At 50.2% G+C, this 25,463-nt stretch overlaps 1 protein-coding gene across 1 annotated transcript; it reads right to left on the reverse strand.

Annotated features, from left to right (window-relative positions):
- Positions 1 to 16,343: 16,343 nt before the first annotated feature.
- LRRC3C (leucine rich repeat containing 3C) lies at positions 16,344 to 17,108 on the reverse strand. The gene has a single exon (XM_012726175.1). It carries the CDS (start codon positions 17,106 to 17,108, stop codon positions 16,344 to 16,346), a length of 765 nt encoding a protein of 254 aa, XP_012581629.1.
- Between the last annotated feature and the right edge of the window lie 8,355 nt (positions 17,109 to 25,463).

Raw genomic sequence — 25,463 nt, forward strand, 5'->3', positions numbered from 1 at the left:
GCAGCCTGAACAAAGCCGAGCCTGCCAGCTCTCACCTGGAGACTCCTCACGGTCTCACCAAAAACAAAACATGCTTAAAAGCCATGGAGAGCAATTTTGATCTTAACCAGAAGTCTTCTTGAGGGGCTGGTGGTGGATGGGGAAACTGGAGCACACCACTCTCAGCAAACCCTAGGCTGAGTCAGCCCACTTCTGGGTCCAAAGTTCCATTCAGTGTGGTAGCGCCTTTTCAGTCTCTCTTCTGTGTTTTTAAACAAAACTGGACTTTGACCATCTGGATCTCTGCTCCCTGCCCCATTCTTTGCTCACTTTCCTCCCCCTCAGGATAACCATCCTCAACATCACACCCCCTGATCCCCATCATTAGGGATCATCATTAGGGATAGACCACAGATCCCCTTTAGGGTTTCAGAGGCTCCTTCTCAGAGTCCTGGTTTATATTCAGGGGGATTTGGGAGAATTTAAATCATGGTGGAAGAGATCTAAGACTAAAACATAAGGACACTTCAGGTCGAACAAAAGCTTCTTAATCCAGCAGGAGGCTGAGGGTTCTGGTGCTGATGTGAGAGGCTGGCTTGCTCTCTATCTCCCTCTGCTGGCCAGTCAAGGGAGAGGTGGAGGGAGTGGGCAGTAATCACTTTGATGTGAGAACCAAAATTGTCAAGGGAGGTAGTGGGCAGTAATCACTTTGATGTGAGAACCAAAATTGTGATTGTGTGTGGTTGATAGAAGATGGGGATCAAGAATGGGAATTGACTTAGGGGAGATAGTCCTGAGCACCTGTTCTCTGGGATCTAGAATTTCTCTCTGGTTCACAGAGTGAACTTCAGACAGCCATTGTCAGTCTTTGCTGTCAGCCCTCCACTGCCAAACCCAGCAGGCTGGTTTGGGCATGGAGCTCACCACCACCCCTCGGTACAAACAAGAGACATCTCCATTGTCACACGATCCCCTCGGGATCTGGACTCTATTTGACCTTAGCTTATGCAGGTGGGGTGGGTGGTTGAGATTCTGGCTACTTTATGGTTGGTGAAAGACAACCATGTGTCTCTCCTTCTACATGTGATTTCTGGTCCTCCTGATGGGGAAGAGCCCCTAGATCAATGTTAAAGAGATTGGGACCCCAGCTTTTGAAGATCAGCTTCTGAGAGAAGCCTGGACAGGCTGTGTTTCTCCTTTACACATCCACACCAAGCCCTTCTCTGCTTCCTCTAGCTTTGGCTCTGGAAAGTCAGGTATTAGGTAGGTAGAAAGGTCACACAGTGCTGCCAAGGCCTTCCTGGGGATCCAGGGTCTATCCCCTGCATGTCAAGGTCCCACCAGGGCCTTACTCAGCTTCTGCGCCTCAGGTTTGGGTCCTGACTTACTCTGCATGTAGTTTGGTGCCAGAGCCGGCTGCATGGACCTGCAGCCTGGGGAGTGGCATGTTGTAATTTTTACTGCTGCCATCTTAGGTGATAATTCTTCATTTTTTAACAAGGAGTCCTACATTTTCCTTTTTATTGTATAATCTTCACTGAGTAAACAGTGATTTACAAGAATGTATATAACTTGGGATTATAGGCTTCATGCCTCTTAAGATGTGTATTACAAGACTATGTCCACCACCAAAGACCCATAAACCTCTACCATATTCCATTGGGCCCCCTCCCTCTTTCCTCTCCTTCGGCCATCTGCCCTCTCTTGTAGTTTCAGTTCTACAGTCAGATTTCCAGAGTTTGTTTTGGCTTAGGTTTTGTTCCTTTGTTTTGTTTTTCTATATTCCTCAAATGAGTGAAACCATCCAGTCTTTCTCCTTCTGACTTATTTTGCCTGGCAACCCCCCTCTAGCTTCATCCATGTTGTCACAAATAGCAAACTTTCATCTCTTTAAATATCTGAGTAGAATTCCACTTGTATATATACCACATATTCTTTATCCACTCACTCTGTCGTGGGCACTTAGGCTGTTTTCCATAACTTGGCTATTGTAAATAGTGCTACATGAACATAGAAATGTATCTAATCCTTCCAATTAGTGTTTTTGCATCTTTTGGGTAGATAGCTAGAAATGGGATTGCTGGATTGTAAGGTAGATTATTTGATCATTTATTTTTGGTGGATCTATTTCTAAATTTTCGAGAAGCCTTCATGCTATTATCCATAAGAACTGGACCATTCTACATTACCACTAACAGTATATGAGGGTTCCTTTACCCCCTTTTAGATACTGGCTATTCTTACAGGAGCAAGGTGGTACCTTGTGATTTTTATTTGTATTTCCCTGATGACAAGAGATGATGAATATGCCTTTTGGTTGTCTGTATGTTTCCTTCAGAAAAGTGTCATTTTTAATTGGGGTATTTTCTTTTTGTTGAGTTGTATGAGTTATTTATAGATCTTGGATATTAGCCTCTTGTCTGATATATGATATGAAATATTTACCCACTCAGTAGTATGTCTTTTCACTTTTATGATAATTCATTTGGCTGTGCAAACCTTTTTATTTTAACATACTCTTGTTTGTTTACTTTTGCTTTTTTTCCCTCTTGCTTTTGAAGTTGAGCCCCCCCCAACATCACTGAAACCAATGTTACAGAATGTTTTTGTATGTATTCTGTGTATTTTATGATTTCAGGTCTTACCTTCAAGTCTTTAAACCATTTTGAATTAATGTTTGTATATGGTGTATGATAGTGGTATTGTTTCATTCTTTTGCAGGTGTCTGTCTGGTACACAACACAATTTGTTGAAGAGACTTGTCTTCTCCATTTTAAACCCCTGACTCCTTCGTCATAAATTAATGGTTCCTATAAGTATGGATTTATTTCTGGGCTCTCAATTTCTGGGCTCTCAATTAGTCTCTGTGTCCATTTTTACCCAATACCATACTATTTTGATTATGATAGCTTTGTAGCATAATTTAAAATCTGAGAGTATGATACTTTTATTCTTTTTTAGCAGGGCTGCATTGGCTATTTGGTTCCATATGAATTTCAGTGTTTCTTCTATTTCATTGAAGAATACTATTGAAACTTTGATGGGATTGCATAGAACTTGTACATTGCTTTGGGTAAGGGGGCCATTTTGACAACGTCAATCCTTCCAATCCATGAGCTTTCCATTTCTTTGTGTCATTTTCTTTTCCTTTTAATAATGTCTTGTAGTTTTCATTGTATGGGTCTTTCACTTCCTTAATATTAAGTCAGTTCCTAGGCATTTACTTTTCTTTTAAAATGTGATTGTAAGGGATTGCTTTCTTGGTTTCTCTTCTAGTTGGATGTTTAGAGCCTCTCGTTTTATATGGGTCCATGGATTATATTGCAGGCCCTGCAACATACCATGGGGGCCTAACCCTGTTGGCCTGTCAGTCACATCAGGGACTGACCCCATCCCCTATCCTTATCATGTTGATCCCCAGCAGGTAGACGATGAGCTCAGACAATATGGAAGGTGAGTCTCCTGCAGTCATCTAGAGCAGAGTCCCTCAGCCTCCCCAAAGCTAGAGCTGGCTCATTAAGATCCAGACGGCTATCCTCCAGGCTGAGAGATGGTAAGTGGTCAGCTGGAAATCCCTGCAGTTAGCGATAGGAAGCTCCTCGAGGGAGGTGGAAAAGGTTTACAAGCTCAGAGTGGGGATTTTCTCACAGCAAGGACCCAGTCTCTGTCCCACGGTGGATGCGTCCACTACTGTCTCCCTGGAGGAGATCTTTATGCCCCATTCAAACACCACAGGGCGGCAGTCACCCGCAGCCACGCCCCAGGCGCCCAGCCGGCTCCTAAGCCCCACCTTGCTCACTTTGTCCGTCAGTCCTCGTCCAGCTCCGCCCCTCAACACCGCCCCGGCCCCGCCCCCACCGCGCCCAGTCACGTTCTCGGCATTTCAGCCCCGCCCCTGACGTCCAGCTCCGGGCATCCAGCCCCGCCCCTAGCCGTCTCAGGCCCCGCCCAAACTCCCAAATCGCCCCCCCACCCCGCTTCTCGAAACCCCGCCCATCCGCCTCGGCCACGCCCCTGGCGCCGCACCCTTCCCTCCCCTGTCTTCCCGCGCGGGCAGCGTCCTCACCTGGTCAGACAGCGCAGGTTCTTTTTTCCGGGTGGCGGTCGGCTGAAACCGGGTCAGACCCTTCAGCATCAGGGCTCCTCTTGCACCTCAACCTGCGGTACCTGAAGCCTCGTTGGGGCCCTGGCTCAGGTCCCAGGACTAAACTTTGGGCGGAATTTAACTTACCTGCGGGAGAGTGGTGACCAGGACCCTACCCCATTCCACCTGCCCAGGGGGGTCCCCCACCACCGGGCACAGGGCTTGGGCTGTGGCTTGGTGTCTGGGAATTGGCGTCCTGGCCCCACCCTCAGGTACTCTACCCCAGGGGACGATGATCGTCAGGGCAGGTTCTGGTTAGGCGTGGCAGAGGCGCTCAAGTCCTTATGCTATTGTCCAACAGCATCGAGTGTCTGTCAGGGGAAGGTGACACACATGGATGACTGGGGTAGGTGGAGGTGGAGGATGGAGATGATGGAGAACCTCAAGGGGAGCGGCTTCTGCCCGCGAGCAGCCCTCACCTGCCCAGATCTTTGTGTGGAGACTGGGGCAGGGTAGATGCACTTAAAGGACCCGAGAAGCCTGCCGGGACTGGGCTCTCAGTCATCTCCACTTTCTGTCAGAATCCGAGAGACCCTTTTGCCTCCCACCCAGCACTCTCAAGGCTTTGAGAAGGTGCTCTGGGTTTGCGTTCCTTACTTGCTTTCTTTGCTAGAAAAAGGGGCCTTTGTGTGCCTCTAACCTTGTAAGACTTCACCAGCCTTTCCCCACACCCTGTCACATTATGGGGGGAAGGGGAGAAGAGTCCTTCAGTGAGGCCAGAAGTGGGGCACTGACTGACTCCCTGACCCTTGCTTCCCTCAGCATGTATACACAACATAGTGTGTGCATCAGGGAGCCACACAGAAGGGGTTGCGTAGGGGCCAGGTGGGGACTGGGGTCATTAGCTGGCTTTGGGGGGAGCCTGAACAGGAATGGAAGGCCTAACCTCCCAGATTTCAGCTTGGATCCAAAGGCCTGGCACCACCTCCCCTCACGTTGCACCCAGCGAGCTAGGAGGTTGTCTCTGGTGACTGCCATTTGAGGAGAGGGGCCAAGATGGCAGACTGCTGGTGGTGTTGGAGCTGAGAGAACTCACGAAAGACCGGGTCAGAGATAGGGGAGAGGGGAGAGGAAGGAAAGAGAGGAGCTTGGCAGCAGCTGGGAGGACACTGGTGAGCAGGGAGCTGCAAGGGAGAAGCACAGCTGGGAATCTGGAAACCTGGCTGTGCTCACAGACTCGCCGAGAAGCTGGTGAGCCACCAGGCTTTCCTTAGCTGGTTTCCTAAATGGGGTTAAAACGGCAATTTAGCTTATCTCACAGTTTTGTGAGCTAATAGATGGAAATGTCCTTAGAAAACAGGATAAGTGTTTTTTTGTTTTTTAAAGATCTACTTATCTATGCATACAAAACTGGGGTACAGGCCAGAGGTGCAGAGGCAGTGAGAGGATTCACCAGAGACAGAGTGGGGAGCAGAACAGGCCAACTGACAAGCACACTGCTGAGGGGAGCAGTGGGAGAGACAGGAGAGGTCTGCTGCACCATGTGGGTCAGCTCCCTGGCTGGGGAGTGAACTTAAGCTGAAGCAGCTCTAGCTAGCTTTACAGTGCTACACTTTAACCTGTTGCATCACCAGGAAAGGTCCAGAAAAGTGTTTTTATTAAAGATGAAAATGCTGTTTTTAGGGGAGCTGGAAGAGTGGTAGGTCTGGATGAGGAGAGGGAAAATAGGATGCCCCATCATAAGCCAGCATGTAGGGGAGACTCAAGGGCTGTGGGAGAGCAGAAGTGAGAGCAGGTCTGTGTATGGATTGGGAGTGAGTTAGAGAAAGCATCCTGGAGATTCCCAACTTTGAACCCCACAGCAGTGAGGAGGGGGATTTGTCCCTGTCCAGCTCCGTCCCCCTTCTCCAGGGTGACTTCCTTCAATGGCACCACAGCTTCATCACAAGCGCATGCTCAGAGCCTCTGAGGTGCTTCTGACTCTTCTTTGGCTTCCTGTGGGGGGTGGGGGGTGGGGCACCCTGCCCTGTCCAAGCCTGCTTTCCTCAGCTGCACTCCTAGGCGCCCCTTGTCTCCTCACCACTCCCTTATTCGTTCCCTGGAAAGTGGAGAGTGTATGCGTTCCTGTCCCACAGGGACTGGGGTGAACATATAAAGGTTCTGAGATTCCCTCTTCTCTCCTAGGGGCATGAGAGCAAAGCCACCTGTGAGGCTTTTAAGTCAGAACTGGCTCATTTCCTGTTCTGTGAGGCGGCCAAGCCAGAATCTGCTGCCTGCGGGTAAACCAGCCTTTCAACCCCCACTAATGAACAAGTTGTCAGCCAGATAAAGACTTAAACAGTGGGTGCCCAGCCTTTGTGTCTCCAGAGTGCATGCTTTAGAAATCAGTGGTTAAACCCCGGCATTTGCCCGCCACCATTTGCACTGCTTCTTTGGTTTGATTCTTCACTTTGATGATCTCTTAAATTCTTGGCCTAAGTATTACTGAGACTTTTGTTTCAGTCAACAGTTGGTCACCATGAAGGGGCCCATGGATGGCACCAAACTTTTCTTCAGGTCAGAATCACTTAGGAAATAGAAGGATCTGAATCTACAGATGAAAAACAGGAGCCTCCCCACACTCCGGTACAGAATAATTACTTTTTAAAAAAAATGTCAATGCACATGGGTGACTTGGTGATGGGAAACCCATGGGGATTACAATTGAGATGGGAAAAAAAAAAGTACAAAATGATGTAAAAATAAACTTTTGTAAAATAAAAAAAAAGTCAATGACTTAAAAAGAAAGATTTATTTTTATTTATGCATACAACTACTGGGGTACAGGTTAGAGTTGCAGATGGTGAGAGGGTTTACCAGAGACAAAGTAGGGGAGCAGAATAGGCAGGTGTACAGAAATACACTGCTGAGGAAGCAGTGGGCGAGACAGGAGAGGTCTGCTGTGCCATGTGGGTCACCTCCCTGGCCGGGGATCGAACTCATGCTGCAGTGGCTGTGGACAGCTTCATAGCTCTGACTTTAACCCCTGAGCCACCAGGAAAGGCCTAAATGTCAATACTCTGTATTTCTCTCTATATAAACTAAACTCCAGCTAGTGATGGTTGGAATAGTCATCACAGAGTAAAGCCTGTTGCACTGCTTCCTTGGTTTGATTCTTCACTTTGATTATCTACTAAATTCTTTGCCTAAGCATTACTGAGACTTTTGTTTCAGTCAACAGTTGGTGACCCTGAAGGAGCCCAGAAGAACTACCTGAGAATACCTGGAGCAGAGAGGACCTGCACCTGGGGACCAGAAGGGCCCACTCAGTCCACCCAAACCCTGGAGCACCAGCTCAGCAAGGGTGAGCACTTCTCGGATCCGGGACCCCCAGGCTGATGGCTGACAATCCTCAAGCTTATTAGATCATTGTTTTATATTGTCTGAGAGGAGAGGTCATCCTCTGCTCTCGCAGGAAATTCCAAACTTTGGTGCTCAGTTTTTCCTGACTCTAAAATCAGAGGACTAGAGGGAGTAAGTTTGCTGCTCATCCTGCATTTTCCTTATTTAGATGTTGAAGTTGACAGATGGTTCACTTAGCCAAAAAATTGAGTTGTCAAGTCAGTATGGAAACAAGCTGTCAGAATCTAAGACTGCAGGACATTCAGTGACCGGTCACCTATGAGCACTCCAGCAGATCCACACAGACACAAGTGGTCCCTGGAGCGGAAGGGTAGCACCACATGAGCCTGGTAGCCAAGGTTGGGGGGCACCAGGAATTGCCCAAGTTAATGTAGTTGCTTATACAATTAGAAGAAGCTAGCTCAAAAATCCAATAAGATGAATAGCACGCATACATGCCTGAGCATGGAAATGTTAGAATAATTTCCTAAAGGAACATGCCATCAGCTTATTCAAGACTGTCTAAGAACTAAAGACAACTACAGAAGGCAGCTTAACACCCGCGTGGGTAGAACTTCTGACTCTTCTGTCGTAGCCACAATTTCAGAGCTGCAGACCTTGATGTTGTCTCCCTGTCTCTTTCTCTCCTGCCAAAGTCCAACCTAAAGAGCTCAATTTTGGAATTTTCTGTAGCTCCCTTTTGTGAAAAGATTGCACCCGTGGAAGAAGGAAAGCACAGCCTCGTGTTTCCTCATTTTGCTTCATGAACAAAATCAGAACTTAGGGCAATAACTAAGAAATTTCTTAGACTCATTTCAGGACCTAGCAGGTTTCGTTATAGAATTTGAATTAACTATTAATGTTCACAAACCTGGTTTTTCTGACTTTTAGAAGTGGGTCCACATACTTGGTTCTAGAAGTAAAGCAAATGATTGGATAGAAAAGGGCATTTCTGGGCCTCCCTGGTGGCACAGGGGTTAAAGACACAGCACTGTCAGGTTATCACCCACTATTGCAGCATGAGTTTGATCCCCTGCCAGGGAGCTGACCCACATGGCGCAGCAGACCTCTCCTGTCCCACCCGCTGCTCCCCTCAGCAGTGTATTTCAGTCCATCTGCCTGTCTGCTCTCCACTCTGTCTCTGGTGAATCCTCTCACCCTCCACCTCTGATATACATCCTGACTCTTGTATACATAAATAAATAAGAAAAAAGAAAAAAGAAAAGGGGTTTTCTTTCCTAAATCTTCTTGGAGAAATGAGATCTGGTTGTGTTTTCTCTCGCTTGCCCTCTTGAAACTCTCAGCATCGACTAGGCTGTGTTTTGTTTGTCTTAGTGTTATGTGGTGTGGCTTCTGGATTTGGCTCTATCTCCTAGTTTGGGAGGACTTTTTAAGACTGCCTCATAGTTCTTCAAGATTTCTGACTTTAGTTTCGGGTAAAGATATTTCCACCTCCAGATTCTGCCTTCTGTGTCCTTGATATGAGAAAGGAAACTCTTAATGCACACTTAGGATAACAGCCACTGGTAAGGAAATCTTGGAGGCCAAAGAGCCACAAGCCTTGGTGAGTATGGGTGGAGCTTTTTTTTTTTTCTTTAAGATTTATTTATTTATGCATACAAGAACTGGGGTACAGGCTAGAGTTGTGGGGGGTGGCGGTGAGAGGATTCACCAGAAACAGAATGGGGAGCAGAACAGGCAGATTTACTGAAGTGCACTGCTGAGGGGAGCAGCAGGTGAGACAGGAGAGGTCTGCTGCACCATGTGGGTCAGCTCCCTGGCAGGGGATCAAACTCATGCTGCAGTGGTAACAGCCAGCTTAATAGTACTGTGCTTTAACACCTTGTGCCACTAGGGAGGGCCCAGAATGGATATATTTGTTAAAGGAGAAGAAAGATTTGGTCTCCAGATGAAACTGGTTATTTTAGGAATGAGATGCTATAAGAAAATGGAAAAGTAAAAGGAATGTGTCAAAAGTTTGTGTGAAATCTCAAGAAAAAACTATGTGCTGAAGCTGGATAAGATCAAATGAATTGTCATGAAGATTTCTTTTCAGCAGTATTCTTATTCAAAACCAAACATTAATGTTTTCATCTGCTAAAGGATAAAAGTACTACTAAGTTGTCATCTTTTAATACCAGATTGTAAACTTTTTAAATAATGTAAACATCTGGTGCTTCAAGGCTCCTGCAGGCTAGGTAGGGAGAACTCTAGTATTTCAGCGTGGCCTAGAACTGAGCCTCCTCAGAGAAGTGCGTTTGCTCTCAATATCTTTGTCCCTCTGGGTGGTTAAGTATTAATATGAGTGTTCTAAAAACACTATGTGAAACTTCCTAAAAGTCTGACATATTCTGGTAACTTGACTACTTGTCAAATCTGGCTATTATTTTAAAATATTGTGTGTCACAAAATTGAGCAAACTTCCTTGTCAATTGTGTTATAATCAGATCTTAATTATGGTCTGAATCTTTTGGCTTGGATTAATTGAAAACTAACACTTTTTTTTTTTTTTGAAACCACAGAAGCTGGAAATCGAGAACATGGTATCAGCTTTAGAGCAGTCACCTCCATGGCTGTGCAGCCAGGATCCTCATGGCTGAATGTTGTTTTTAAAATACCTGATGACAGAGATGCTATGATCCAGAAGAACCTGTCATCTGAAGATACCTCAACCCTCTATTCTAAAAATCTTGACTGGCTGCCCTTCGAACTCCTGACTGAATTTGTGGCTAGCTTCAATCTTGAAACTTTGGTTCCCCTCCTTTATTTCTATAGAAATGCCTCTTATTATTGCACCCACCTAGGGGGCTGCCTCCATGAATTGGACACAAATGTTTAATTAGATTCCGAACTAGTCAACAGAGGTACAAGGTAAATCACTAGATTGAATTAAAACCTCCTGGTAAAATTGTTTCCATGGAAACCCAAAGGCCTGAGGAGAAACTTTACCTTTTCAGTAATGAACTCACCAATGTTCTCCATGGAGTAGCAAAAACTTAACCATAGGTTCAAACCTGAGTTAACAAAGGAGGAAATCAACTAACCCATGTACCAATAGGTAAGGAATATGATGGTGCTTGTGCTGGATTTTTTTGATGGCATCAGTTATCTTTTTAACCCTCTATCTTCCTCTCACCCTGTAGGAAAGTGATTACAGCATTTATGCTTTGTTGTTATTATTTTAACTGTCTATTTTCCTAGTTTAGAAATGTGTATGAGTGGTCAGACACCCAAATTAAGATAGTTCAAATACACAATGACAAGTAAAATGTAAACTTAATTTTGTATTTTCTGGCCATGGCGCTTGGTGCCAAGGATGGCAACACAGGGCTAAGGGTTTGGATCAGATTGGTGAAGTGCAGGTGGAAGGTGACAGGTGCTTTGTTGCTGTACGGGAGAGGCAACTATGGTTACAAGTGCGGTGAATAAAACTTGCTAATGACCAAAAGTAGTGGGGATGGAGAACATAATGGATATGTCTGGGAACCCTGTTGCCTGGACTGGCAGGTAGGAGTGGAGTGTCTCAGTAGGCCTTTTTGATTTATTTTATTTATTTATGCATACAAGAGCTGCAGTACAGGCCAGAGGTGCAAGGGCATGAAAGGATTTTCTAGAGACAGAGTGGGGAGCAGAACAGGGAGGTCTACTGAAATACACTGCCGAGGGGAGCAGTGGGTGAGGCAAGAGAGGCCTGCTGCACCAGCTCCCTGCCAGGGTTTGAACTAGTGCAGCAGTGGCTGTGGCTTGACAGTACTAAGACTTAACCCCTTGTACCATCAGGGAGACCTGCCCCCCTCACCCCCCAGTAGTCTGAGCTGGCTACTTCCTATTCTGTAAAGCAACTTTGCAAGAATCTGCTGCCTGCGGGTAAACCAGACTTTCAACCCCCACTAATACCAAGAAGTCAGTCAGATAAAGACTTAAACAGTGGGTGCCCAGCCTTTGTGTCTCCAGAGTGCATGCTTTAGAAATCAGGGAAGTGACTAAACCCCAGCACCTGCCCTCTTCTGCTTGTAGATAACATCAGCACATCTCTAGGTCAAGATAAATTAGGAAATTGAAAGATATAAGCCTGTAGACAAAACCCCAGAAGCCCCCCATCAAGAATAATTACACTTTTTGATGTTGGTGACTCACTGTTCTATCTGTGTAAACTAAACTCAAACCTGTAGTTGTTGGAACAATTCTCACAGTAAAACCTGTCTGACTGCTTCCTGGGTTCACATTTTCCCTTTGAATATCTACTAAACCCTTTAACTATTATTGAGACTTTTATTTTAGTCAACTCAGTCTGTTTTCCCTGATTTCCTGTGTGATATCAGAAAACTCACCATCCCTCTCTGGGCCTTTTGTAAAACCAAGATCCCTGGGACAGACTGACTGTGCAGTCCCAGTGGGGCCTGCCCCTCGCTGTCAGTTCCCCTCACCTGGCCTGGAATCTTCTACCTGTCTCCCTGCCCCACTCTGCTGCTCACCTCTTTTTAGGTTTTCCAGATCCTTCTCAATGTTTGAGGTTTGGGATGACTAGGGGATTTGACTTTTGCCCCTGACTAAGATAGTCAGGGTTGTCCTATCTTAGTCAGGGTCTCAGAAACTCTTAGTTTTCTAGGACAGAGATGCTTCCAGGCTGGTGCCCCACACATGCCTTGCAGGAACCTTCCATGACAAATGGGCATATTCTGCCTCTAACTGCAAAAGTGAATGAGACACTAGAATTAATACGGAGACGTAAGGTTTTCTTCTTTGAGTATTGTACAGGAGGAAGCTAGATCGTAATCATCCAAAGTGCAGAGATGAGTGTGGTGACTGGGAGGAGTGAAACTGGATTCCAGGAATCCAAGATAGGTCTGTGGGTGTAGAGTGGTTGTGGGACATTAAACGGGGACACAGAGACAAGAACAGAGAAGCAGGACGTCCTGACTCCAAGTGCTGGGGACTCCAGAGCCGTGTTCATGTATCCAGAGGGTGGTGGTACCCCACAGAGGTTGAGCTAGCTCTGGCATGGCCCCAGGGGTGGGTCTGGCATCGTTGGAGGAAGGAGCAGGGAGGCAGGGCAGGTAGAAGGAGCATTTCCCAACAGCCCTCTGCAATACTGACTTCTGCCCTGAGAAGAGGGTCGTTTTCTCAAATGCATCACCTGTTCGCTCCCTGCCTGCAGAGTGGACACTGAGATTTGAACTTTCAGGCAGGTAACTGAAAGTCAAGGTGATTGATACGCATTTTGCCAACGCTGTTAGGCCCCTCTGAGGCAGGGAGAATTGTTTGCCCACACAGGACCATCTAGCAGACACTAAGAGCGCCCTGCAATATTTTTTGCCTTCTTATGAATACTGGAATAATATCCCCCCTGCCAGCAGCCTCCTTGTCTGCATTAGGCATCTTGCTGCGTCTACCCCTGCTGGGTGCAGGAAGTCATATGACATTATGAGGACTAAGACAAATTAAATGGGCCTGAGTGCTTGCTCCTGTCACAAAGTCCACGAACCTCAGTGGGTATTTGCTTCAGATGCCCCTTCTGGGTTCTCGGGGCCCTGTGTGTGCCCATCAACCCTGTCCCCCGAGCTGCCATCACCAAGGGTTTCCTGTCAGGTCCCCACGGAGGGCCCCAGGGCTTCCTCATGTCTCTACCTGTGGTCCCTGGCACACAGTAGTAACTCAACAGCGTTGTTGAATGGCCAAGTGGACTCTGGCTCCCTACCCCCAACCTCCACGTCCCATCCTCCCCCATCCCTCCATTCTGCTGCCTTTCACCTTCCTGGTGTGGCAGCCCTGGCATGAGCGAGCCCCATGGCCATGAAGGACATTGTGTCCAGTTACTACTCCTCTTTGTCTAGGGGGGAAGGTGGAGCCCCTCCCCTTGGAGTAAGCTGCCTGGGTTGCTCCTGGGGTGAAGCTGGCATCTCCCCAAATGGCGGTGACTAGAAATGTCTGCATGAATCCCAGGGCAGGGGTGGAGGGGGTTGCCCCCATTGGTTTGCTCCCACTCTCTTCCTTTTGTAAATAACTAGGCTTGGCTGGTGCTTAAGTCTCTGCATCTGGGGTACAGCGTGGCCTCAGCAGTTCAGAGCTCCCCAGAGAGGAACGACTGCATTTCTTCCATTAGTCTGGGAGTTCCCTGACTTAGCTTCTTGTTTCTTTGCAGACTGGGGCACTCTCTGGGGAGTGTTGGCTTTCTCTACCACTGCAGGCATCTGCTCAGAGGCTGGAGGAAGCTGGTGGGGGGCTGAGGGAGGGGCTCGCTTTTTCTCCTACCTTTCCCTGCAACTGCTGGCTCCCAGCTCCCTGGAGGACAGCTGGGGGCTGCCCCAGACTCCTGAGTTCTGGCCTCCAAGCTGGACCAGGTGGGCACCTGGGCTCTCTTGGTCCCTGGAGTCTTTGTTCCCGGATCTGTACGGTGGGGTGGGAGGGGTTGGTCTTGCAGTATGTCCCCGCTTCCGTGGCAGCATCAGAAGCCATCCAGCTATCTCCCAGTGCCCGGCTGGTCTCAGGCTGGTAGGCACTGTGTTCCCTGGCCCCTGGCAGAGATAAGGATGCGGGTGAAACCAGTTAAGCCTCCTCCTCCTGCATGCCCAGTGGACCAGCGTGAGCCAGAGGCCAGGGTGCCGGGGAAGGACTTAGGGGTTCAGTGACTGTTGTTCTGCACAGGAACCCCTGAGTCTGTGGGGACTCCTCTCTGTCCAGTCTGCTGTGACGGGCTGAGCTGAAGCCACAGCTTCTGATGCCCCCTCCCACCAACTCTGATTCAGGGACCCCCACCCCTGGGGAGGGGAGCCAATGAGCATCTCTCCTGCCACCTCCCCAAATTCCCTTCTTCTGACCCTTGTCCTCCCTCTCCTTTTCCTTCTGTCTTAGGTCCACAGTGGGGGAGGGATTTGAGCCAGAGGGAGGCGGGGGGGGGGGGGGCTCTAATCTAGGGCTCCAGGCCACGCTGTCCTGGCCGCAAGCACAGCACACTCCTGCCTCCGTGGCCCTCCTGAGCGCCCCTCTGAGAACCCACTCAGTGTTGGGGGAGGGGAACCGGCCCTGCAGACTGTCTCTGCTGTTTGGGTGATAGGGGCTGAGGGAGGCTCCAGAATGGCCACCAGTGACAGGGCTGCAGGCTCCACCTGCCCCTCCTGCCCCGCCCCCACACTGTTTACCAGAACCCAGAGAAACTATTGCAGCCAGATTCTAGCAGGGGCTGAGGGAGCTGACTGGATAGGCTAAGGGTGGCATGGGGGGTCAGTAGGGGCACGGCCAGTCTTCCAAGGCCGAGGCCAGGATGGGGCTGTGGTAGGGGGAAGCTGAATTATCCCACATCCTAGTCTTTTCTCCCATCCTTGGAAGTGGAGAGACCCAGGTTTCCTGAGGAAACAGGGGATGAGGTGGTGAGGGGAAGAGGTGGGAGATAAGGGGTGGAGGTGGGATCTCCCGGGATTTTCTGAGATGAGGCAGTTGAGGCTTCTGGGTCTTGGAGTTGTTGGGGGGTCTCAGGAGTTGAGAGAGGCAGGGTCTGAGACACAGGGCAGATGCGCCCCTCTTCCCAGCAGCTGGAGTGGCCGCCGCTGCCCAGACTCTGCCCCCAGCTGGGTGGAACCTGGCTCAGTGTTTCTTGTCTTCACTTGCTATTGGGGCTCCCACAAACTTCCTGAAAGCAGCTGTTTCCTCCACAGAGGCTGTGTGGGAGGCTCCTTCCGAATGTGGGCGGGGCCGGACAGGACCCTTTTGGTCCCCTGAGCAGCTTCTTGGGGGAGTATCCATATGCCTCCCTGGCCTCAGCCAACTTACCCCCCTCCACCCGCAGGAATCCTTTTAACTTTGAGTGCATCTAGTTTCTCTCTGCCCCTGCTCAGGCTCCTGCTGAGAGGAGAGACCTTGCCAAGGGGGCAGCAGCTCTCTCCTCCAGGGCCTCGCCAGCAGGCCGCAGCCTGCCAGCTGACGCTGGGCCCCATGCGCTCTCCTTCCCTCCTCCCTGACTGTCCTCCCTCCCAGCCCCCTGCTGCCCCACCCTTCCAGTCCTATCATCATTAATTCATAGGCCCTGGCATCCCTGGCAGACAGATTCTGCTGTCAGGCGCTGGGAGGTGGGAGGGGAGAGAGGAAGTGGGCATCCAGGCCAGTGGGAGCCCCCACCAGCAAAGGGGTGTCTGAAGTGGGGGTGAAGAGCCCAACACCTTCCCATTCCTCATTGCCAGGCTACACATGTTCAATAGTGACCAATAAGAAAGTGGTCAGGGCAGTAGCGCAAGTGACTTTATTGAGTTGTCCAGTGATGGCCTGGAGATGAATTCCTTAAAGCCCCCAGCCCCAGACTCCCAGCTCGCCAGGAGCCTATCCCAGCTCAGGAGTAGAGGAGACCACTTTTCCCCTAAATGTAAAAAGCCCCTTCAATGTAAAAAGGAATGAGCAGAGGAAAGCGGGGTCTCTGGAAAAGGAAGCAGGGGACTCTAAGCTGGGGGGGTCCCTAAAAGAGAGCCCTGTTAGAGGAGCCTGAGGCCCAGAGAGAGCAGAAGTGAGGGGGAGCCCCTGGGAACAAAAGAAAAAAGCCCCAAGGAGCCCTGCTCAAGCTGCCCACACCCAACTTTCCAACCTCATCCTCAGCTGGATGCCTCTTTCCCGCTGGCCTCTCTACATCTCTGTTCCAGCCCCCAGGTGGGTCCTGCTACCTCGGACCATCCAGGTGCGTCTACATCTTCCTCCTCTGTACACTAGCTTGAAGACTCAGTTTAAATTATCCAAAAGTAGGCACGGAAACTCAGGGACTCAGAGATGCTGCTTGTTGAGAGACTTGAGGCGAAAAGGGAAGCGGCGGAGGGAGGGGCCGGTGGAACTGGGGGTGGCTGGCGGTAGAGGAGGCCGAGCGGGTCAGGGGCTCTGAGGAGGGCGGGCCCAGGCAGAGTGTGGGGGCTGCACACAGGCCTCAGACCACGGTGCTCACAGTGGAGGCGTCCTCAGAGCGCACCCGCTTCAGGGGAGCACGTTTGAGGGGGCGCCGGGGGTCATCCCGGTTCTGCCACATGTAGTGGGCCAGATAAGCCCCCACGAGCAGCAGCCAGCCCCCCATGATAACCAGCAAGGCCACGTCGGTGCTCCGTCGGACCCCGCCCCGCCCCGCCCCACACAGCTCTTCCTCCCCTGCCAGCGGCAGAAACTCCTGGCCCACCAGGTCTGGTCGGGCTCCCGGGCCACACACGATGCCGGTTCCTGTGCCCGGTGCCAGCCTCACCCGCCTCAGCACCTCCTGGAGGGCACAGTCGCAGCGCCACGGGTTGGCAGACAGGTTCACTTGGATCTGCAGCCCCACGAAGGCCTCCACTGGCACGGAGGCCAGCTGGTTGGCAGAGAGGTCGAGGTGGCGCAGTGTGCCTGCCAGACCCTGGAACGCAGCCCCTGAGAGGTGGGCAAGGACGTTATGAGACAGATCCAACTCCTCCAGGACAGGCAGGTGCTCAAAGGCACCAGCTGGCACTGATGCCAGCCGGTTGGCATCCAGGTAGAGCTTGCGGGTGTCGTTGGGGATGCCGGCGGGCACGGCGCTCAGACCCGCCTGGCTGCAGCGGAAGGTCCGCTCCCCAGCCTCCTCTGCCACGTAGCAGCCCTGGGGGGGTGCGCGGAGGCTAGGCAGGGTGTTCCCTGTGCCTATCACCAGCAGGAGGGACAGAAGGTGCCCAGCGGCTGGGAGCATGGCGGCAGACTGGCATAGTCCTGGAGTGGAGAAGGACCTGGGGAAGAAGGAGCCCCATAGAGGAAGAGTGAGTCAGGAGACTGTTCCCTGCGGCCAGCTCTCTCTACCAGAGGACCCCTGCACTATCTCTGGGCGGGGGCCCCTCTGTTGGGGGCGTTCTCAGGTCTGGGTGACTTTTTTGCTTTCTTTTTAAAATATTGGGCAACTCATTTGGGCCCTTTGGGTAAAAAGTTCCTGATTCCCCAACTCTGCTGGGGTGTCTTTGATTCTGAGGGAGCTGATCCATGAAACCCCCCTGTTCAAGGCCTCAATGGTCATTCTGTAACTGGGGGCTTCTAAGTTTCTCTTTCACTGGTAGAGGGGTTGCCCTCGTTGGAATAGTCTTATTTTGCCAGCCTTCCTGTGAGGTTGCCCGGTGGGCCAGATTGGCACAAGAGGGCCTGGTTAGCACTAGTGTGAACAACACAAGGAAAATAGATCACCACAGGCTGCAGGCATCCGGTGAGTCTGGGTGACTAGTAAGGTGAACCTCAGGCTTCCCTGGGGACCCCTCCACCTGTTCCTGGCCCTTCCTCTGTCCCAGTGGTGTCCTCTCCACCCCGCTTCCTCCCTCATCTCCATCCTCCTCCCAGCCTCTCACCCCTGTTGGTGGGAGAGTCTTCTCCTGTGCTTGCCTCTCCCCAGAAGTAGGCTCCCTGCTGCTGGGCTCTGGACACCCACTTTCTCCTGTAGAAGTCTTGCTTGCTCTCAGCTGCTGGAAGCTGGAGGCTGGGGCCCAAGAGTGTTGGGTTTCCTGGCATGTGACTCCAGGCTCCAGGTATCAGATATCTGAGCCAAGGCCTGGCCAGGTGATGCCCAGAGAGGGCAGAGATCATGGACCCTGATGAACTCTGCTGATGAACTCATTCCCTGCCTCCCCTCAATTCTTCTCCCTCCTCCTCCCAGGGCTCGACATTACTACCTTCTCTCCCTCCGTTCCTAGCCTGGGTTGACACTCTGCCTTGAAGAACCGCTGCCTCTTGCCTGTAGCCTGGTCCAGCGGCAGGCACCCTGCTTGGCAGAAGTGGGGTGGCCTCCAGCATCATGTCTCTCCCACTCTCTTGCTTTGTTTTCTACTGGCCTCTGGCACCTTCTCCCACCCATCCTGTCTGTCCCTGCCACTCCATGCCACCACCCTTTGTAATGTTCCCCAGGGAGTGGAAGGAAATAAGAGAGGGGGGTGTCACAGAAACCTGCACAGAGGAGGCTGTGAGCATATGTGTGGGAAACTTGCTGAGAAGGATGAACTTTGTTGGATTTCATAAGAGATGGGAGGTGACCGGGTCAGACACGTAACGGCCATGCTGAATGCACAATGAAAGCAGGGCTGGGCTGTGTAAAAATGGGAAGAATTTCCAGGCAGTGGCTGCAGTCGGTGAGTGACCAGTGCAGGCGCTGTCTGGGCAGAGGGTGTGGGGCCTGTGATTGCATGGGGCAAACCCTCCTGACTAGCGCCTGTGGGTGACCTTTGACCAAAAGGTTTCAAAAGAGCCACGGTGCCAGAATCAGACGCCAGGATGCCAGGAGGTGATACCATCTCGGTGGTTGTACTCCCCACTGGCTCATTCTTGTGACATCATCAGGGGCATTTCTTAGACTCACATGTGCCCAGGAAGTCAGAGAGGACGCTGTCTACATGAGGGCAGGAGAAGCAAAGTTGTCCCCGGGGGTGACTTGTCATTTGACCAGGCGCTCGCTGGCCACCGATAGGCGTGTTGTAACGCTTGTCCTCAGGCCCCCCTCCTGCACCCCCCGCAACCCCCTCCCCCCAGCACGGGGTTAGCTATGGTCCAAGAGCTGAGCCTGCCTGCTGGTGGAGTCATCCCTTCTCAGACTTCCTGGCCACCAGGGAAGAGGGCGCTGGGTGGCCAAGCCAGCAGGCAGCTGTGCATGGAGGAGAGCCCGCCCGGAGCTGTAGATGTGGGCACCTATGGAGGCTGAGGACTGTGTCCAGTAGAGAAAGGAGAATGGGGAGGAAGGAGGAAGCAGCTTAGGCCCATGCTTCGTGCAGGCTGGGGGTTGCAAAGCTGGAGCAGAAGTTCTCCACCATTCACTCCCTCACTCCTGCTGGCTCCATGTTTCAAGCACTGCGCTCATGAAGGGGATGAGACCCTGTTATTCAGGGGCTGGGGCTTTAGAGCAGTTAGACTCGCTTGGGGGGCGGGGGAGCTCAAACATTACTTGTGCCTGGGCTTCACCTGATTAAACGAAGATCTCTGTGGATGGATAGGGTCTGGGCACTGGTCGATTTCAGAAGCTGCCTGAACACTTGAGAGTGCAGTCTGACTTGAGAGCTGTGGGTCCAGAGGATGGGTTGGACATGTCAACACCTGTCTCCACGAGGCACTGAGGTGACGTCCGCCGCAGGTGGCAGGTGGTCAAGGGGCTCTGGACAGAGCCAGAGCAAGCACCTCTGTGGGCTGGCTGTCTGTCTACTGGGTACTGTGGCGGGAGGCAGGTTTCCCTCTTCCCTCAAGAATTAACCTGACATGAGCTGTTGAGGTTAATGTAAGAAAGGCCTACGCATTTGTATAAATGTTCTGTGATGTGGGAGCCACCCTAAGGACAGGAGGATCCAAAGTGGCAAAATGTATATATTTTCTACCAGGTTAATAAAGAGAGCAATTGTGGAAAGTAGCTAAAATAGCCAGGGAGGTGAGAACAGATACATGGTTTTAACAAGGCCATTTGTACGGAATTTTCTGGACTTAGCTTCCCCAGGGAAGAATGTTTCTCTCTCCTGGCCCAGGGAGGGCCTCTTTCACGTGTGTGCTTGTCTCCTGTGTTCAGAAAGAAGAGATTAGAATGACTCATTAGAAGGTCAGCTGTTTTTAAGTGCCTTTAGCACGAAATAACCCTGATGCCGAAGTGTCATAGTTTTGCTGTGGCAAAGAGAGTGTGCAAGGGAACGTGAGGAAGTTCTTCTAGAACGGACTGTGGACAGGGCAGTGGCAAAGACACAGTTAAAATGGACAGCGGTTAGATTCTGGTATTCTGGAAGACCATGGAAGAATTGGGGACTCTGGGGCCTCCTGTGTATTGTGGCACTGGGGTTAAAGTCTCCGCACTATGAAGGTGTCTGCAGCCACTGCACATTCTATGCCCAGCCAGGGCGCTGACCCACATGGCGCAGCAGACCTCTCCTGTCTCCCCACTGTTCCCCTCAGGGTGGTTTTTTTCATTGTAAAGTAGGGAGAAATGAAAATGATCATGCCATAGGGCTGTTGTTAAGATTTTAAAAGAAGTTGACACATGTAAGGTCCTTCTTCGAGTATCTGGAATTTAGCAAATGCTTTATAATATGGAGTGTGACTGTTCTGGAGGGAGGAGCTGGCATTAGCCAGGGAGGAGGTGATCTGGGCAGTGGTCACCCAGAACTTCTAGAAAGATGGGGCCAGTTAGGGGTAGTAACAACAGGAGAGGCACTTGGGAACATTTTCTTTTCTCTTTCTGTTTCTATTTTTAGATGATAGAGAAGATTTAATTTTTCCGAGGAGCTGTAGATTCACAGCAAAAACAGAGAGGAAGGTACAGAGGTCTTCTTTATATCCTGCCCTTCTTTATACACGGCATACTCTCTCCCCATTAGCAACATCCCCTCCCCTCTGTTACAGTGGCTGCCTCTACGCTGGGGAAGATTTTTTTAAGCTACTGCTTTCTTTTTAAGATTTATCTATCTATACATACAGAACTGGGACACAGGCCAGAGGTGCAGGGGATGAGAGGATTCACCAGAGACAGAGTGGGGAGCCGAACAGGTAGATCGACGAAGTACACTGCCGAGGGAGCAGCAGGGAGACAGGAGAGGTCTGCTGCGCCATGTGGGTCACCTCCGTGGCGGGGGATTGAACTCCTACTACAGTGGCTGACAATAGCTTGACGGTGCTAAGACTTAACCCCGGGCCACCAGGGAGGCCCAAAGCGACTGCTTTTCTATCCATCACCCTTTTAATTTGTAATATTTACAGTTTTCTAAACTTCTCCCCAAGGGAGAAAATGTCAGTTGTCCATATCAAAGAATATGGTCTACGGCCATACCACCCTGAACGCGCCCAATCTCGTCTGATCTCGGAAGCTAAGCAGGGTCGGGCCTGGTTAGTACTTGGATGGGAGAACATGAAGATGGAGAGCTCTGAAAGAACAGCCCTGCTCTCGGTTCCCGGGGAGTCCTGGTCCCCAGGCCTTGGCTCTGGTCCTCCGGCTGGGCCGGCTCGGCTTCTGCCTCTGCAGCCACATGGGCTGGTTCAAGGAGGAGCGCTCTGTGCCCACTGGCAATGCTGCCAGTCCCTGCATGTCCTCTGAACTTCTGGTTTCTCGCAGGCCCAGGAGCTTCCACCCAGGCCTTTGTTTTCTTAGTATCACACTCCTCCCCTTCCCCCACCATGGGTGCCATATGTTTGGGGCGCCCCCCACACTAACAAAAACTAGATGCCAATGACATAAACAGCTCATGTCTTCCTGTACTTGCTCTGGGTGTGACCTCAACACCTTCCCTTCAGGAAGGAGGGAGGTGCGGGGAGGCACAAGGGGGAATAGGAGTAGATTGGAGGGGGAGTAGTGAGTGGAGGGGTACCACTTTCTCTCCCAGGGATGGAGGGGCAAAGCGGTTCTGTTTCTTCACATCCCACCTCCTCACTTCCCACCACTGCCATCACCCTAGAATGCACTCCCATTTTCTTACCCTGCCTGTTTGCTATCTCTGCCCACGTGGATGTATCTATGGCAAGCAGAGGCCACACCACCCAGCCAGATGGAAACACCCCAAGGCTGGAGAATTTGTCTACCTCAGCAGACTAAAGAGCTCCCAGAGGGCAGGGAGAGCCTGTGAGTCTGTTCACTCAGCTCCAAAAGCATGTTTCATATAAAATTTAAAAGTCATCATCTCACATTATACAGTGTGAAAGTAGAGGCTGAAAGGACACTCCAAATCCTCATTCTTAGGGGAGAGCTGTCTTTACTTTGTTGAATTTCCACAGCTGAGTAGACACTCAAATATTCAAATGTGGGATGGATTACTGAAAGGTAACACATATGGAACACTTACTAGGTGCTGGGAATTGTTCTAAGTGCTTCATGTTTATTGGTCATTTCATGCTCACAACACCACGAGGGAGTTGGTATCAGGGCCATCACTACCTCCACTTAGAAATGAGGTAACTGAAGCACAGAGAGGTTCAGTGATTTACCTGAGATCACACAGTTGGTAACTACAGGAGTCAGGAGTTAAACCCTGGCAATGGGGTGCCAGGATCTTACCAGTGTTGTTTTGTTTTTTCTTATCTTGATCACTAATGCACATGCAGATAATAAAGATTTTTTTATTATAGACAACTTCAAGCATAAAACAGAAAATAACATAAAATATTTATATCTCCATTCTCTCCATTTCAATATTTATCTCATATTTCTTCTTGTTTCTTTTATTCTCCCACATCCTGAGCCCAGATTATTTTCAAATAAATCCAGTCATTGTATCTTTTTTTTTTTTTAAAGATGTATTTATTCATACAGAACTGGGGTACAGGCCAGAGATGCGGAGGGTGAGAGGATTCACCCGAGACAGAGTGGGGAGCAGAACAGGCAGATCAACGAAGTACACTGCTGAGGGGAGCAGCGGGCGGGTCAGGAGAGGTCTGCCACACCATGTGGTCACCTCCGGGGCAGGCGGGGATCGAACTCATGCGGAAGTGGCTTTGACTTCTTAGTGCTGTGCTTTAACCCGCTGCGCCACCAAGGAGGGCCCATTGTATCTTTTTAACCATATATATTTTCACATATATCTCCAAAAGATAAGGGCAATATTTCATTTAAAAAGTTATACCATACTAAACTGTACCTTAAATTTTAATTCCTTAGTATCATCAACCTGAATTACCAATAATCACGTTTCCCTGCTACTTTAATAAGAAAAGTTGGTTTGCTTGAATGAATAGTTAGATGAGACTTTTGGTTGAAATAGTGGCTTAATTTATTTTAATCAGGAGGTCTCTGCCTCTTCTTTTTCCCCTTCATTTTATTTGTTAAGGGAGGTAGATGTTTGTCTTATTCTCCCTTATTCTAGAGTCTGCTGACTGCTTCCGGGGGGAATGTTCATGTCATTCGGTATCCTGATCTTTCCACATAACCTAGCAAACATTTTCCCATACTGCACATGAGCTTTACTACATGGCTTCCTACAACTCCATCTGTTTTTTGTTTTTTTTGGGGGGGGAAGTTGTGTTATTTGGGTTGCTTTGGGTTTGCCATTATTATAAATAATGCTGAACAGAACGTCCCTACACAGAGTACACGAAAGGCCCTTCCCAAGAATATGCTACCAGAAGCACAGTCATGGCTCCGAAGCCTGAAGCATTTTTCCACCTCTTGGCACACACTGCCAACTCTCTGTCCAAGAGGCTGCATATTCCCTGGCACCACATTAGCGAGCGGTCACTCACTCTGACCAGAAGTTAGGTCTCTTCATGTTTGAAGGATCATTGATGAAGACAAGGCAATTATGATGGGAAAGAGCCAGAAACGGAGAAAGATGGTGATTGGGACACCTCTAAATTAAGTAAAAAGTGATCCACAATTTACCACAAACTTAGAGTGAGTCAGAGCTCTGCTCAAACCCATTGTGAAAATACTGTGATAACAGGAGTTATTAATAGGGCAGGGCCTGCCCAGTAAGCTTTCCGTTAGACTGGGCATTAGTCAGAGCCCTATTTGAGACACAGATCCAGTCTGGGTCACTGAACTTCACACAGACGCGAGGAAACTGGCAAATATCCACAGTTCCATTAGTTTGAGGGAGCATTGAAGAATCCAGGAAAAGCCACGAGGAGTCAAACATGCTCACTTTAGAAAACACAGACACATCCTTATATCCCAAAGCTGGGGAGGTTTCTGTGGAAAGGACAAAACTCACTCGTTTCTTTCTGTCTTTCTAAGGCATGCTAATAGGAAATGGGCCTCTACAAACCAGGAAAACATCTGGAGGACACAGGCAGAACTTTTCTCAGACTGGGGTCACTGTTTAGGTCTTGAGCCATTGGCCCTGGAAGTAGTCAAGAAGCTTCCTGTCCACTCTGCATGGTTCAGAGTTTAGATATCCACCTGCCTGGTGCCACTATGTGCTCTTGGGGCCCTATTCCAGCTTTGAGACAATTGTTGCTGCCAGCCCCCCAGGAGCAGTGAGTGCTCCCCATATCCTGGGCCAGTGTTCCCTCTGTGCCTTCACATTCATTTTAGGTGTTTCTAGTCAGCCATGTTGGACTTCAGGGCATCATGTGGTCCTGCCAGTCCAGCCCTGCATGCCCATGGCCAACTAGGAGTTTGTGGAGTGGGAACTAATTGGACAAAGCCCTCATGGTGACAGGCACGTGGGGTGACACGAGACCTTGAGTCACTTAGTTCAGACTTCAATAGCTTCCTACAAAGCAGCAGGTGCTCTACACACATTCTTTTTAATTCACACAGCTGAGGTAGGGTTTCACAGGTGTGGGACTGGAGATTACACAAGCTGTTTGCCCTGGGTCACATGCTGGTTAAGGAGTGCCTAGGCTATGTTTATCTGGCCGTCAAATCTATGTCCGTCTTCAGCGCAGGCGACTTGAGAACTGCAGAGAGGTGGAAGTTCCCACCCAAGGCCACAACCGACCTGGAGTTGGGATTTGGAAAGGAGTCTTCCCCAGGCACCTGGCCTCTTCTGACCTCTACTGTGGGAGGCCAAAGGCTTGGCCGATCAGATCAGGCCAGCTGGGGTCAGGTGTAACTGCAGAAGAGTAGACAGGCTCACCTCCAAAAGCATTCTCAGCGCTCCGGCTCCCACCCTAACCGAAGTCGCCAAGAGAACGCTTCTAGGGGGAGTCAGGCAGGGCAAAGGAGTGGCCTGGTCCGTGTCTGGAGGAGCCGGTCATCGGCCAGGGCGGCGGCAGCAAGGTATTGTAGAAAAATTATGGCCTGGGATCAGAATCTCTGGGCTCCTGGTTGGTACCAAACGGGACCTATGGCAGGTGACTTAAAACTCAGAGTTCCCTCATCAGCAAACCCCGGCAACAGTAAGTCGCACATAAAACGTGCAGACGCAAAAGCAGGGATTGTTACGTACCAAAGGAATATACCACCTGATCGCGGCATCACACCCATAGTGCGGGCTGTCCCCTGGCCCGCGCGAGGCTGCGTCTGCGGAGAGGAAAAAAAACTACAATTCCCAGAAGGCGCCGGGCGGGCCGGTAGCGAGGCAGAGGAGAAACTACAACTCCCAGAAGGCATGGGGCCGGCCGACGCTGGGCTGTGATGTCACGGGGGCCGGCGCAGGGCGCCGATTCGGCCAGA

The sequence above is a fragment of the Condylura cristata genome, unplaced genomic scaffold (assembly GCF_000260355.1).
Source record: "Condylura cristata isolate star-nosed mole 26May11 unplaced genomic scaffold, ConCri1.0 scaffold00017, whole genome shotgun sequence".
NCBI classification, from domain to species: domain Eukaryota; kingdom Metazoa; phylum Chordata; class Mammalia; order Eulipotyphla; family Talpidae; genus Condylura; species Condylura cristata.